The sequence below is a fragment of the Drosophila sechellia genome, unplaced genomic scaffold (assembly GCF_004382195.2).
Source record: "Drosophila sechellia strain sech25 unplaced genomic scaffold, ASM438219v1 2R_2, whole genome shotgun sequence".
NCBI classification, from domain to species: Eukaryota; Metazoa; Arthropoda; class Insecta; order Diptera; family Drosophilidae; genus Drosophila; species Drosophila sechellia.
Window position 1 is genome coordinate 1,503,381 of NW_022611043.1, and position 15,122 is coordinate 1,518,502.

Sequence of the window (15,122 nt, forward strand, 5' to 3'; positions counted from 1 at the left end):
TCTAAATGGAATGTGCTTAACAGCACAAATCGGTGGATGAGGCATCGTCCATCGCTGGACCCGGCGAGTTAGTCAACAACCGCACATTATACCATGTCGTTCCGTAAATGAATATACGTGGATTAATAATAATCATAATAATTAATAATATTAATATTACCGAATGACAGCCCTTCTTAAACAGATTCTTATCGTACTCAGCGTATAGATGCACTGATTGACGACGATCTCTTATGCGAACTGCTGTCCGTGGTCAAGTCAAGCTTGTGCCGGGAATGCCCATGATTTACACCGCATTAACAAGGAAACCAATACTCGATCTTCGCCTTGATAATTCTGCGAACACTAAAGGAATAGAACAGCCTTCATTTTATTGACTAAGTTGAACTTCTTCAAGTGGACGTTCTGCTGCAGAACTTTTCGTTGGATTTTATTGACAGTTACCCAATCACCGTACCGAAGGATCACATCATTATGGTTATTATATCTAACACTCGTATCAGCATAGATGCTTCCTGAAAAAGTTGGTGTCGCCCGAATTTCCGTACTAAGGACAGTAGCTGAATATAAACCACTTCAAGTAAGTCATTTATTTAGATATTTGATTCTTTATCAGCATCATCAGCATCTTACATACTTCTTAAGGAATCTTGTATTCCCTTCACCCTACTAGTAACGGATATAACAAAAAAGAATGATAGATAACCGATACGCATTGAAAATGGTATAAAGAAATTTAAAAATTTTTTTTGCATAGCGAAAAAAAATCAAACAAAAATCTGAAAATTTTCGAAAATGTGCGCGTGACAGGTTTGCTTTTTCAGCTTGCGGGAACAAAACTGGACACGGATAAAGTGATTTTCTTATTTCATTAGATATTTACAAGACAAATAATAAAACTGAAAAAAAAAAAAAATGTTTCTCCAGATTACATCATTTGTAACATACACTAGTCGGCATAAATATGTTGAAAAAATCGTCTGCTTCATTTAAAACCCGCTTGCGTTTGATGCCGTTAACAAACAGTGCGAAGGCGATGAGCAATGAAAAAATGAATATTTAGCACACAAAATGCCAATTTTTAAATGGCTCACCCATTGCATTTTCATTCTACTTACAACAATACACGCAGATAATAAATTTTTGTTTGGCACAAGCATTTAGACAAGCTCTTTTAGTAAATGGTATCCTGGTTTTGAGCACGTATAAATCAAAAATTAAATTTAACTTTTTTGGATATTAAACGTTATCAACAAACGTTAACACAACAAAATAACACTTAACTTAATGATTTTAAAAACTTAAAAAGAACGGGGCATAAACCTTCCGAAACCCCAAGCCGTTGCAACTCAGTGGAGTCTGACCGCACAGCCTGGAGACATATAAGGGAACTGGAGGACAAATATATTGCTATGGATGTGCCATATATTTCAAAAATTAATTTATGGATAGTTGAAAGCTTTTTCGATAATAACTCGTCAAAACAAAAAAATTTGGTCAGATTGACAACTCAAAAAAAGCAAAAAATACGACCCGTATCTTAGAAAGTGAACCATGAGGAAAGCTCTGTCATGGTGCAGGGATGTGTTGCCTAGAATGGGTCGGGCGACTTGTATCCTATCTCCGGCTCGATGAACCAAAGGCCATATTTGACGACTCTAAACGAAAATGCATTTCCTTCTGGAGATAGACTGCTCGGGGATCATTTATCCTGCAGAAAGATTATGCTCCATGCCACAAAGCACGAATAATAACGTACTTTTTTAAGGATGTTGGAGTCACCGTCTTGAACTGGCCACCTGAAAGTCCAGATTTAAGTATTAATTGGAACATCTAGTCTCTTTCAAGACTCAAAAGAACAATTTAGTTACACAAAACTCGAGAGGAAACGATTTCTGAGATCAGTTCCCTTTGGAACTCCTTCACAATTTGGTGGATTCCGTAACGGACCGACTCCAAAAAGTTATTTATGCCAAAGGAGGATATGTTTTATTAATTGTTCCCATACTCAGCAACATTTAACCTTTTATTTGGTATTAAGGATTCTCAAAATACTTATGCCGATACAAAAAATCATATTTTGTTAAATTGCTTATATCCTTTTAAGTTTCAATGAATAAATATTCGTTTGTTAATTCTTAAGTTTATAGTTCTTACTTTAAAAAAAATAGTCATATCAAGTCATTTAATAGATTCACTGACAAAATGTTTAGTGTTTATTTTGTCAAAATACTTATGTCGACTAGGTACTTTTTGAAACGAAACCAATATAACTTATTACTCTACGGTAATAAATTATTTAAAACAACTATCCGAACACTGAGTGTAAAGGATATGAATGTACATACCGAAACATTATCATTGATATATGCAAAACTTTTCTATTAAAACATGTTTTATTGTTCAATGTCAATATTTACGTTATGGATGGATATATATTCTTCTGGTATGTCATCGCATTTTATAGAAACTGTAATTTTTTTTACTAGGCAACAATTTGAGAGGCATAAATTTAATACGAATTCGATGGTAAATATTTGACTGCTTTCACACATAAAATCAGGCCTAGTTGCCTGCACCTGCATGTGGCACATCCCATCAACTAGAGTTCCAGACGATGGATTTACTATTACAGATTGACATACAGTTTTCAGTATCCATTTTTGAGGAGCTTCCTTCGTAAAGTTAAATATGGGCGAAAGTCGTAGATTAAAAAAAATTTTACTTGGTTTAATTAAATCAAGAGGCAATGTTTTAATTATATTATTTTCTGTAGCCTTTTGTATATCTTGTGGCGCATCAATTTCACTAGCGGACGCTATTTGTCTGAAATCTAAACCAAACGGTTGTGCTATAAGCGTTACCAAATCTATTATATGTATTAAATGGTTATTGGTATCAGCTACCAACAAGTTTTTTCCGCTGGCATCCAAGCACAGTCCGGCGGGCTCGTTTAAAATCAGGTTAGTATTTTCTTGGCTCTTAATTTGTAGAGTAGATATATCATTTGAATCGATGTCTATAATTTTGATTTTATGATTATAGGTATCAGCAACATAGAGTCTGTTATTGGCATCATTGAAAGTCACTCCTAACGGATGTTGGAGTTTCGCGCTGAATAGTCTACCGTCAATGTCGCCAAATGCAAATAAATTCTAGAAAAATCATACATTAATTTTAAAGACTATATAAATGAAATTCATGACATGGAACATACAAGAGGGTTTCGATCTCCTCCGACGACGGGCATCACCTTTCCATCTATCATAGAAGCTTTGCGTATGCTAGAGCTTTCGCTGTCAGCTATATATAAAACGTCTCCCGCTATAGCCAGGCCAGATGGCTGTGCGAATGCAGCGTTCTGTGGGTAAGAATTATTACGGTTTTCTTCCAAACCGTTTCCTATTAGTGAGACACAGCAGCAAGGCTCAAATTTACGAAATTTCCACCAAATAATTCCTTCAGGAAAATAGCCCCAAATCTGGTGGGTGCCTGCCATGGATATAAGGATAATTGTTTTTTCTGGTATGTTACGTTCATCAAGATGAAAGGACATATCCATGTCCCTCGTTCGAAATATGGCAACATCCCACGGTGACGACAGTGGCTGCAATGGACCTAGACGTCCACCTATTCGTTCATTTCCCTGAATTCCTGTGCCGGCAAGAGTTTCCACTATTGCATTTGTTAGAGAGATCTGCCGAACGGCGTGGTTTTTAGTGTCAGCTACAATCAAAACGTTTTCATTAAGAAATGCAATGCCTTGAGGATTATTAAACCGTGCTACTGTAAGGTTTCCATCCACGAAACCAGGCTGGTGTCCTCCAATTCTGTGCTGTACCACACCGCCTGCTGTAAGCACAAGCACCCTGTTGTTCCCCGTATCAGCAATAGCATACTGGCCATTAGGGCTTCGAACGATCTTTGCGGGAAAACGCAAGTTAGATGCTGGTTGAAAATCACGAAATAATTTTATAGGTAAACCCCTATGGTCAATTATACCCTGACGGCTAAAAAACGATAGGGCAGAAGAAAAAAAATCCTGTAGGAATTTTCCATGCCCTTCGCCCATTAATAACATCATGGGAACACCAGACGGGCTTAGAATCAACAGAGAAGGCCAGCAACGAATGCCAATAGCGCGCCACATTCCAGATCGTGAATCATTAACAATCGGATGTGATATTCCATATCGTTGTACAGCGGACATAATGTTTGCCGCATTGCGTTCATTTTCAAACTTAGGACTGTGAACACCGATTACTACAACACCACTTTCTATTGGAAAGCGTTCTTCCAATAAGTGCAACTCTTGCAATACATGCATACAATTAATGCAGCAATATGTGAAAAAGTCTAGTATGATAACTTTTCCTTGCAATCCTGTTATCGATAAGGGACAACTTACATTGAACCACTCTAAATCTGAAGTAAAGAATTAATAATATGAAGGATTGATAAGTAGAATTTCCTTTTACCTGATTCAAATTCAACAGTGAGACCCTTGAGTTTCGCAATGGAGATATCGTCATTCCATCGCTCAAGGAACTTGACAATTGTCCTAGCCTTTTCATTTTCTCCACTACTGCTTTTGTATGCTTGCAGCAGTTCATCTGTTATAAATGTCAAAATATCAATAGGCGATAAGTCATTATTAAAATCCATTCTAGCATAAGTTGTATATATAAAACTGTATATATTCAGATAAAGTTAATGTGACCAGACGTCCGAAATGGAAACTATATACATGTACACAAGCTTGTCGTCAAATTTAATATTATTATTATTAGGAACAGTGATGAACGGAACATGTATAAAATTCAAAAATGTTCGATTTTACTTTGATTGAGAAATTGTCCGCCCGCAGAACAAACAGAGCTTATTCCATAATGAACGATAGATGAGTTTTAGAGAATTATAAAGATATATATATTGTGAAATGTTTGTATTTTATAGAGTCGAACTAAAGTCCCGTCAGTTACCTAAGAATAATGCTAAGATATAAAAAATTATCGGAGAAATACGTCACGTCTTTATTCATTTGATTTCAGCTTAAGACTAAATGTTAGTGACAAAAATCTTTCTTATACTGCCCTTATGTTTACATTGATTGGTTAAATAAGTTAACTGGAGTCACTTACATATTGCTTATGCCCGCCTTGATGTAAGAGTATCGCAACTTTCGGGAGGAGAGCTAAGCTCTGCTGATATTTTGAGATAAGACGCGTCGGTCATCATCACGCACAAACATACGAATTCGCCTAATTAAGTGCAGACCGCAAAAATTCAATTATAATTTTTATACCTACACAAATAAATATGGTCAAATATATTAACCAAAATTGGCTCCCAATTAAACCTAAAACCTACGGTATCTAAAGGAGACAACTAAATCTAAAACGCACAATATAACAAGCGGACAACCAAATCTAAAACACACGATATTAAAAGGAGAAACACAACAGCTATAGCAGACCTAGTCAAGCGGAGAATACAATAAAATATCATAAAAAAAACTAGATATTGCAAAACGTCACACATATTGTAAGTACAACGCCCCTTGATTATTGTTCATACACACGTGAAGGTTATTGAAGCTTATGAATAACACATTGATGAGTGACGGTAATAAAGAGATACACGACTGACTTAATATGATGTTGGAATAGAATATTAAAAGGGACTAGAAAATTAGAAACCGCAAGCCAAAGAAACGCGAAATCAGAAAACAAAACTAGTGAAATGGAGTTATCAGCAAATCAACTGAAAGCCGTAATAGAGGCGCTTGAAAGTCAAAAAGAATTATTTGACGAAGAATTACAAGCGAATAATGAGCGCATATTTAAATATACAGTGAACACCCCAGAAGTTGAAACTTACACAGATGCTGAAAATTATACTAGGTGTAGTGTGTAATGAATCTCTAGACATTGACATTGTCGCTGCCAGACTTTGACGGCGAAAGTGAAACCTATGTGTCGTGGAGAAAAGCGGCTCATGTCGCTTTTTTTTTTTCGCACGGGTCCCACGGCCACACCTCCCGCCCAACCGACCGAGGGGCGCTGCCGTGTATCGTACGGCTCGATTCGCGAGAAGATATAGACGCGATATAAAAAATAGAATTGGAACGAGAAAATGAATATAATGTGGAATAACTATGTTAAATATTAGTGTTAGTAGGATCTAATTATGTAATAGAAAAGATAAAATCGATTGCTTTAATAGCGGCAGAGAGTCAAGATTACAGATAATAGGATAAAGTCTATTATAGTCAGAACATAAAACTCTGTAAGGGTCATGCAACTCATAATTAGATCTACAATGATTTAAGATAAGGGGTATATAGTTTCTAGTGAATCTACTTGGAACCGAGAAGTTAAGCCGACTAATCAAGTCGGGACTCTCAACATCCCCACGAATAAGCTTACAAATAAAGACTGTTCCAAGCATAGTTCTACGGTTAGCTAGGGATGGTAAATTAATTAAAAGTAGTGTACTGGAATAAGGAGGTAATATACGGTTTGCATCCCAATTAAGGCGCCGCAAGGCAAAAAGTAAGAAGTTTTTTTGGACCGATTCAATGCGGTCCGAGTGGACTGCGTATTGTGGACTCCAAATAGGTGATCCGTACTCGAGAATCGGACGGACTAACGAAATAAATAAGGTTTTAGTCAAGTAAGGATCATCAAATTTCTTAGACCACCTTTTTATAAAACCAAGCACACCCCTGACCTTATTGACAATAGACGAAATATGGTCAGAAAATTTTAGTTTTGGGTCCAGAAGAACACCAAGATCATCGACTCGTGTTATTCTGTCCAGAGAGCACCCACTTAGAGTGTAAGTCGTGCGTATTGGGTTGGCACGACAAAAGGTCATAACTTTACACTTGGAGCCATTTAAGTCTAATATGTTATCAAGGCACCATATTTGAAATCGGTCTAGATCGGATTGTAAGTACAAATGGCAAGAAGTGTCCTTGTACTGGAGGCATAATTTAACATCGTCTGCGTACATAAGTACACGCGAATATTTTATTATTAAGGGGAGGTCGTTAATGCATAAAGTAAAAAGAAGCGGACCAAAATGGCTCCCTTGTGGGACACCGGATGTGACTCGGAGAATAGAAGATAAAGAATTTTTAAAGAGGACTTGTTGTGTCCTGCCATTCAGATAGCTTGAAATCCAATATAGAAGATCAACAGGGAAACCTATAAGATCAAGTTTTCTTATTAGAAGGTAATGATTAACAGAGTCAAATGCTTTACTAAAATCAGTGTAGATGACATCTGTTTGAAGATTATTTTTGAAACCCTGTATTACGAAAGAAGTTAGCTCCAAGAGGTTAGTGGTTGTAGATCTGTGTTTTATAAAACCGTGTTGACACGGTGGTATGATTGATCTACAAAGGTGCTGCAAATGAGGAGTGATAACATTTTCGAAAAAGTAAGGGTAAGAACTTGTTTTTCGCTTAGTGCTAACGAAATTATAAAACTGTTTCGGATCCTGTGCAAACTGGAACTTACAACGGTTTAAATAATTTTTGTAGCACTGAGCATTAAGCACGGTAAAGTTTAACCGAGCGCTTAAATATTTACAAAGGATTGACTGAGAACCGGTATTTTTAAATTTCATATAGAGTCTGGACTTTACATTTCTTAGGTGTGTCAACTCTTTATTAAACCAAGGAGGTTTAGAGATTGACGGATAGTACATCGGAACACAAGAGTCAAAAAATGATTTAATTGCGGTATAAAACATATTAATCGCATCCGCCATTATGTTGCAGGAGTAAAGATCGGACCAATTAAAGCCAGCTATAAAATTGTTTAGCCTCCGAAAATTTGCCTTGCGAAAACAGCGAATTCGCTTTGTTGACTTCTCTGAATTTACTTTTAATACCGTACCTAAGTCGATTTCCACCTCGAAAGTAGGATGATATTGATCTTCAGGTTGAGTAAGAGGTACTACCCTGGACAGAAACACACTTTCAGGACTTGTTACAAAACAGATCCAAAAGTCGACCAAGAGAATTTGGAATATAATTAACTTGCGACGGCGATAAGTCGAGCAAGCCGTCAATAAAGTTATGTTGTGCTAAAGGGAGAAGGATATTCGATTGTTTTTCTGGGGACCACATTGTGCCAGGTATATTAAAATCACCTAGAACTACCAATTGGTCCCTGTCAGAAAGTTTATTCAAGATGGACTGGATAGCGGACAGATGATTCTGATATTCTGGGAATTCAGAAGATGGCGGAATATAGGAGCACGTAATATAAACTGATCTGTCGGAAAAAGACATCTTTACACATACGAATTCCGAGTTACGGGAATCGTCCAAAAGTAACTCCTCCGACGCGAGGGTAGATCTAACCGCAATTAAAACTCCACCTCCCCGTCTGGAGGGACGGTCAAACCTATATATAGTGTACAAACCTGGGAAGACTTCGGAGTTAAGTATCTCCGGCTTTAACCAAGTTTCTGTGAGCACTATTATATGGGATGCAAATGAAAGACTATCACAATACAATTTTATTAATTTGCTACTCAAGCCTCTAACATTTTGATAGGAAATAGTAAGTTTTGTAGTTAGTTTTTTGAAGAGGAAGAAGATGAAGAGGCGGATGGTGCAGTGGTCTGGCCACGTGAGGGAAGTTTAATTCCCACGGGCACCTTTTTCTTATTTTTTATCTTAGCTTCAAACTCTTTTACCACCATACTATCCGGCCAAAAATCACCCGAACATATGGTCGAAAACAGCTCGTTTGGGACAGTTATCTTGAAAGATTATATGTCCCTAGCGTAAGAGAAGTTAAATTTTTCCACTTTTATATTATCGGTTTTTGTTTTGTCTTGTATATAAGACAATACATCCGACGATGTTTGATCAGGGGAAAGCCGAGAAACAAAAATTTGTTTCTTTAGTGGAACCACCGCGAGGGGTTTTGGCGCTGCAGATTGTATTTCTGAAGCGCCAACTTGTGCCGGTAGTCCGGACTCAATGTTCCCTTGTGGTGGTAAACTAATCGAGACAGGTGGAATCACTGGTTGAGAAACCAGAGCAGACAATTCGGAATTTTTACCAATCACAGGGTGGGGTCCATCCACAGCTGATTGATCGGATTGCTCCGAATCTTTTATAGCTGTCGATCTAAGCAGCATATGTGGATTTGCTGCGATTGACATCTGATCAGTTGTGGAGTCCTGTTGATCATTTGCATGTAATGTATATGAATCAAACGAGGGGAATTAATAAGTCAGCAAAGAACGTGCTAGATTTGATCAGCACACCGTTGAATTTTAAGGCTATAATTAATCGCCTTGACTTAACTTACGCTGACAAAAGGCCCATCTACATTATCGAGCAAGAGTTGTCGACGTTGAGACAGGGTGATATGGCACTCACCGAATTTAATGATGAGGTCGAGAAAAAATTGACTCTGTTTAGAAATAAGACTATAATGACGTTCGATAAACCGTTGGCGATGTCACTCAATGAAATGTATAAGGCTGACGCGTTACGTGTATTTATAACAGGCACAAAGAAGTCATTGAGTGATATCCTGTTTGCCAAAGGAGCCAAGGACTTACCAACTGCCTTTGCTCAAGCACAGGAGGTTGAGTCAAATATCAATTGGTTCTGAACCACTCAACAAATTTTCAGGACAAAGTTCCAAAGCTGGGAAAAAATTAATAGCGGTAGAAGCACTAATATGCAAGTTAAAACCCATATTTAGCAAGCGCCAGCTTGTGCTCAGTTTTGACAGTCAAGCAAGTCAAATACCAGTCCAGGCACCGACTCAGCTGTTTGATAGGTATCCATGCGAACCATTCGATCAAACCAACTTAGGCAAGCACCAATTTTGGACCAGTGTAACTTACCTCAATTTCAAAATGTTTGGCCAACTCGACATCAAAAACAACATGAACATACAACAAAGAGACCAAATAGTGGGACTGCTAGTTTTACAGGACCGAAACATCAAATAGTGAACCATTTAGCCCAAGAAGAAGATCTAGAGGTGTCAGATGAAAATAATTATAAACATGGGGCAACAGTAGCTGTTGAGGATATTGACCAAAACCTTAAAAAGTTTTTTGCCACAGGTCATTGCTACCGTTTATAGAAAGAAAGGTAGCAGGGAAAACCATAAAAATCTTTATCGACACCGGCTCTTCAAAACACTATATACAGCCCCTCACCGAACTTAAGTACATAACGCCGGTACAAAATAAATTTTCTGTTAAGTCTCTTCATGGTTGCAACACGGTGAAATATAAATGCATTGTTGAACTTTCCAACAAGACTGTTTCCTTCTTCATTCTAACGGACCTCTCAAGCTTTGGCGCTATATTAGGATTAGACACACTATCGCAGACGAATGCAAAATTGGACTTGAAAAATGAAATATTAAAAATCAAAAACTCAGTCGAACCAATTAAATTTGTAAAATGTAATAGCGTTAATTTCTCTGATATAAAAGATATCATAGTACCAAACCAGATAGCCGACAAATTCCACACAATGTTAGAAGACCGATTGGGTGTCTTTGCAGACCCAGAAGAGGCACTGCCATTTAACAGCAATATTATTGCTACCATACGGACGGAAGGTGACCAACAGGTATACTCAAGACTTTCTCCATACCCCAAGACGGGGTAAAAGACGGAATTATTCGACATTCGCGCTCAGCAATCCCGTTTGAGTAGTCGACAAAAAGGGTACAGATGAAAAGGAAAATAAGAAAAAACGGATAATTATAGACTTTCGGAAGCTAAACTCAAAAACATTGGGTGACAAATACCCGGTGCCTATCAAATCAAATTTGAGAAAAGCCAGATTTTTCACCACACAGATAAAAACACAAATGCTAAAATCAAAAGGTGGAAGGCATTTATATATGAGCAGAACGAAAAAATTTTGTATCAGCCAGGGAAAGGTATGCACTATCCAGGCAGGCCATCCACGCCACCTTCATTCAGAAATGGCAACCATACATAGTGAAATTTCGCTTTCATACACAATCGAAAGAGTCAACAAGCCGTTTAATTGCTTTAGAAACCAAATAATAATAGAAGAAATCACAGTGAACAATACTCGCACTTTTTTTATATTTAGTAACAAGTCAAGGCACTTAATACAATTCGTAAATAGGGAATCGTTAGTAGGCAGAATTCGCGACGTAGTAAAACAGGATGTAGTGAATGGAATATACTGCGAATTGCCCATACTGTCATTCATACAGAACAGACGTATAGAAGAGTTCCCCGCAACGACTTTACGGCATACAAAAATGCTGGTGACGTACATTTATAACAACGAGGAATAAAAAGAAATAATAACCATTGAACACGTCAGCGCAAGAAAATGTTAAACATATTCTACAAGATTATTTTTTCCCAAAAATGTCGCAGCTGGCAAACAGACAGACTCAAAGTCAATATTTTGCGACAATAAGTCATCTATTAACTCTTAGCCAATCAATCACTCTTATCAAATCTTTCCAATGTTCAAGTGGAAAACTCACCACCCTATCATAGTACCTCAAATGAACAGGTGTAAATGTTCCACAGCACATCGTTAGAAATAGCAGCACCAAAGCAGAAACTAGAAAAAGGCATAGTTCATACGGTAAATCTCATACTTCAAGCAACCGTGGAATAAAATAAAACAGTACATTCAGTCACCAATAAAAAGTCGATCGACATAATTCATACAATGCCCCCAGAATTTTAATTTTTTATATGCGTTTATTGAAGCTTCTCATTATGAGACTAACAATAAGTTTACAAATCTTAAAAAGTACTTAACTAAAAGTCACTATTGCAACTGAAATGAGTTGGTGTGGCCCTAATAATTATCGTTGGGTTGGCATATCATTACGACGAAGTCGGGTTCGGCTAGATAGCCGTGTTAAGTCTCTCGCAAGCCTGTTCGGATGGGCACGAAGTTTGTTGAGATATTTTTCCATTTGTTTGGCTATTTCATTTCTGACCGGAAGTATAAATAAATCCCTATGTATGTTATCCGGCGATGGTTCTCAGGATATGGAAATCATAGCTGGAAGCCATAGGTCCAGTTCGGTTTTAGGACGGAGTTGTAGAGTAAGACCTTATATTCTAGTCTTAGGGGAGAGCGTATACTGAGAAGCTAATGTAGACTATTGGCTTTTAGTTTGAGGTGTGTTCTTTTTGCCTCGATGTGTCTACGCCAAGTGAGTCGTCTGTCAAGATGAATACCTAGATACGTAATTTCATTTGATTTTGGAATAACAGTGTTATTTAGTATGAGCGAAGGGCAATCTTGTCTGTTGAGGGTAAAATTACGTGTTTACATTTCTGTTCATTGACTTTTATTTGCCAGTCAGAAATCCATTTCTCAATATGGGCCAGGTAGAGAACAAGTTGTGCAGTAGCTTGCCGTGGACATTTAGAACGGCTCAAGATTGCAGTATCATCGGCAAATGTAGATATTGTTAGCTGTCTCGATGTTGGTATATCGGCTATATATATTGTAGATATAGTGTTGGGCCAAGTACGCTGCCTTGAGGAACCCCAGCCTCTATGATGTGGTCCTCAGACGTAACAGTGCCGCATCTAACTGAGAACACTCTATCGTGCAGGTACGACTTTAAAAGGGTTTAATAATTAATATTATTAGATCGCTGCCGGGGCTCTTATAGGTTTTAATTCCTTAACGATTTTAGCAATTTCAGTTGGTCGAAATTCAATTGGATCCTGTGTCGTTTGGCTTACAACTGCTTGCTCTTGTAATACGAAATTATTCGTTTCTGGGTTTGGTTGAAACACGTTTTGAAGGTGCTCCGCGAGAGTAGAAGCTCTATGTTTATCGCTTCGGACCCATTCACCTGCAGAATTTCTTATTGGCACAACAGATTCTACCGGGGTGCTTAGATATGGGTGTGCTCTCCATAGTGGGTATTGTGTGCTAAAAAGTGATAATTGCTCTATGTAGCGTCGTTGTGCGCATTCCTGCTCGTTGATTAGCTCCTTTCTTAATATAAGAGTATCGTTTTTGGGGCCTTTGTTTTGCAAATGACGCTTTTCCAAGAAGCTGCGCAAGTTGAACATTTGTCTTACGTTGCATGTACTGTAAAGTTTGTTTTTTGGGGTTGAGGCATGGGCAACAACAAGGACAACAAGGACAAACTCAAAAAGTTTAGTGGTGCATTCTATGTCAGCCTTATTGATGATTCTTGGGTTCAGTTTAATGTGCGAACTTACGAATTTCTTGTATTTTTGCCAGTTAGTTCTATTGGATGTGGTATAATATATAACCATTTATTTGAAACTTGTACTTGTTTGTAAGATGTGTTTCAGAAAGGAGCATTACATCGATAAGCTTGTCTTGGAGAAATTGAACCATTTCAAGCTTGTGTCGCGGAACGCCGTCGGCATTCCATAGTGTTATACGTAAGGGAGCCATTTATTATTTTGACTGCTGCGATACCAGCAACTGTATTAATAGATCCTGATTTCGCATAAGATTTTCCATGGCTGTTCTCATAAATGTCATGAATTCGGTCATGCTTTGTTGCAAGTTAAAGATCATTGTTTCAATATTGCCTTGTGGCTGTCCTGTTGGCTGATCAGCATTTACCTGGTTTTGTACAGCGAGTAGGAATGGAGTTGTAGGATTTGTAGGAATGGAGTTGTAGATGCAAGACCTGATTTAAGAGCGCTTGCAAATGTTACGTTCCTGCTGGTCAGACTGTTTAAGTGGACATCAGGTTTTTGTTTTGAGGGTATAATTGTACTCGGCGTGCTTTGCACACGCATCATAAGTCACTTTTTGGTGGAGCCGAATTTTTAGATCCTTATATACAGGGCGACCTCTGTAGTTTGCTGTGTGGTAACCTCCGCAGTTACTACACTTTTTCATACCGTGGTCAGCTTTGTTTAATGGGCAGTTAACAGAGCTGCGAAGCTCACCACAAGCTACACATACAGTGCGAAGGGTACAATAAGTTTTTGTGTGACCATATTCTTGGCAATTTGCACATGGTACGGGTCCTTTGCGCTTATGCGGCTCTTCAGAGATTCTACGGAGTAAGAGATATTGCAGCTTATAAATGGAGTGACTATCGTTTTTCTTTAATGCCCAAGACTCTGGTTCAAGTTCGACATTGAAAAGAGGTTTGTGGCTTTTTATCTTTGTTAAATATGTTGGTAACTGATTTCGGCTTAAAACCTTGTTCTATTAAGGCTCCTGATATTTCCTCAGGATTTATTTCAGCCTCAAGGCCTTTAATAACATTTGTAGTCCCTTGCTGCTTTTTAGCTGGTACGTATACAATTTTTTCTTGGAATCGTTGAGGTATTTGGTAAGCGCTCTAAAGTTTACTTCCGTTTGACTTGCACTTTTGTTTTATGAATGCTGCCCTTCGTCAGGGGAATTATGTGGAAACTGTCTTTTCCAATAAGGTCCATTATTTTGTTTACGAAGGCGCTGGAACTTTTTTCTCTGATATAGATTTGAGGCGGCTTAGGGGTCTCTTAATGTCTTTGTCAGAATTTGGCAGATCGTCTAAGTCATCGGCCAAAATGGCAAATCGGTTATCATTGTTGGGCATGTTAGTTTTCCGTCTTCTTATGTCACAATTTATTTTTGATTTATTACCCATTGAAGAATTTTACGGGCTTAGTTTTCGCTTTATTTCTATGTATCGATCTATACCAGTCTGTATGGTCCATGAACTTTTTTTTTTTGCTGAGGGTGCAGAACTTGCCCCCAAAAATTGCAGAGGAAATCTCTGTAGCATATTGGACTAATCTACCCTAACAATACAATAAATGATTGGGTATAACATAACGTCAATACATTGTGACACTTTGTCATAATAAATATAAATATACAAATATACAAAAAGACCACCAAAAACTACGTAAGCACTCCAGCGCCCCAGTAATACGATCTAACGCTTATACATAAGCCGATGGCGGAGCGTGGGAATGCTGAGCATGCACTTTGCAGCTCAAGTGGTCAATGCCTTCTGCATACATATGTATATGTATAAATGTAAGTAAGAATACATAGATATAAGCAATGTATATGCGGGTTACACTTTGATCATGAAAATAAAGAACTTCAAACGGAG

The 15,122-nt window shown here is 37.8% G+C and overlaps 1 protein-coding gene across 2 annotated transcripts; it reads right to left on the minus strand.

Annotated features, from left to right (window-relative positions):
• Nucleotides 1-575: 575 nt before the first annotated feature.
• LOC6620275 (NHL repeat-containing protein 2) lies at nt 576-5,617 on the minus strand. Of its 2 annotated transcripts, none has more exons than XM_032726885.1 (3): nt 5,142-5,617; nt 3,218-4,613; nt 576-3,155 (listed from the first exon to the last, which is right to left on the minus strand). In XM_032726885.1, exons 2-3 carry the CDS (start codon nt 4,325-4,327, stop codon nt 2,397-2,399), a joined length of 1,869 nt encoding a protein of 622 aa, XP_032582776.1. In that variant the 5' UTR covers nt 4,328-4,613; nt 5,142-5,617; the 3' UTR covers nt 576-2,396. The 2 variants fall into 2 exon arrangements, with proteins under 2 accessions (XP_032582776.1, XP_032582775.1); XM_032726884.1 differs by lacking the exon at nt 5,142-5,617 and having other exon boundaries at nt 3,218-4,425; nt 4,479-4,712.
• Between the last annotated feature and the right edge of the window lie 9,505 nt (nt 5,618-15,122).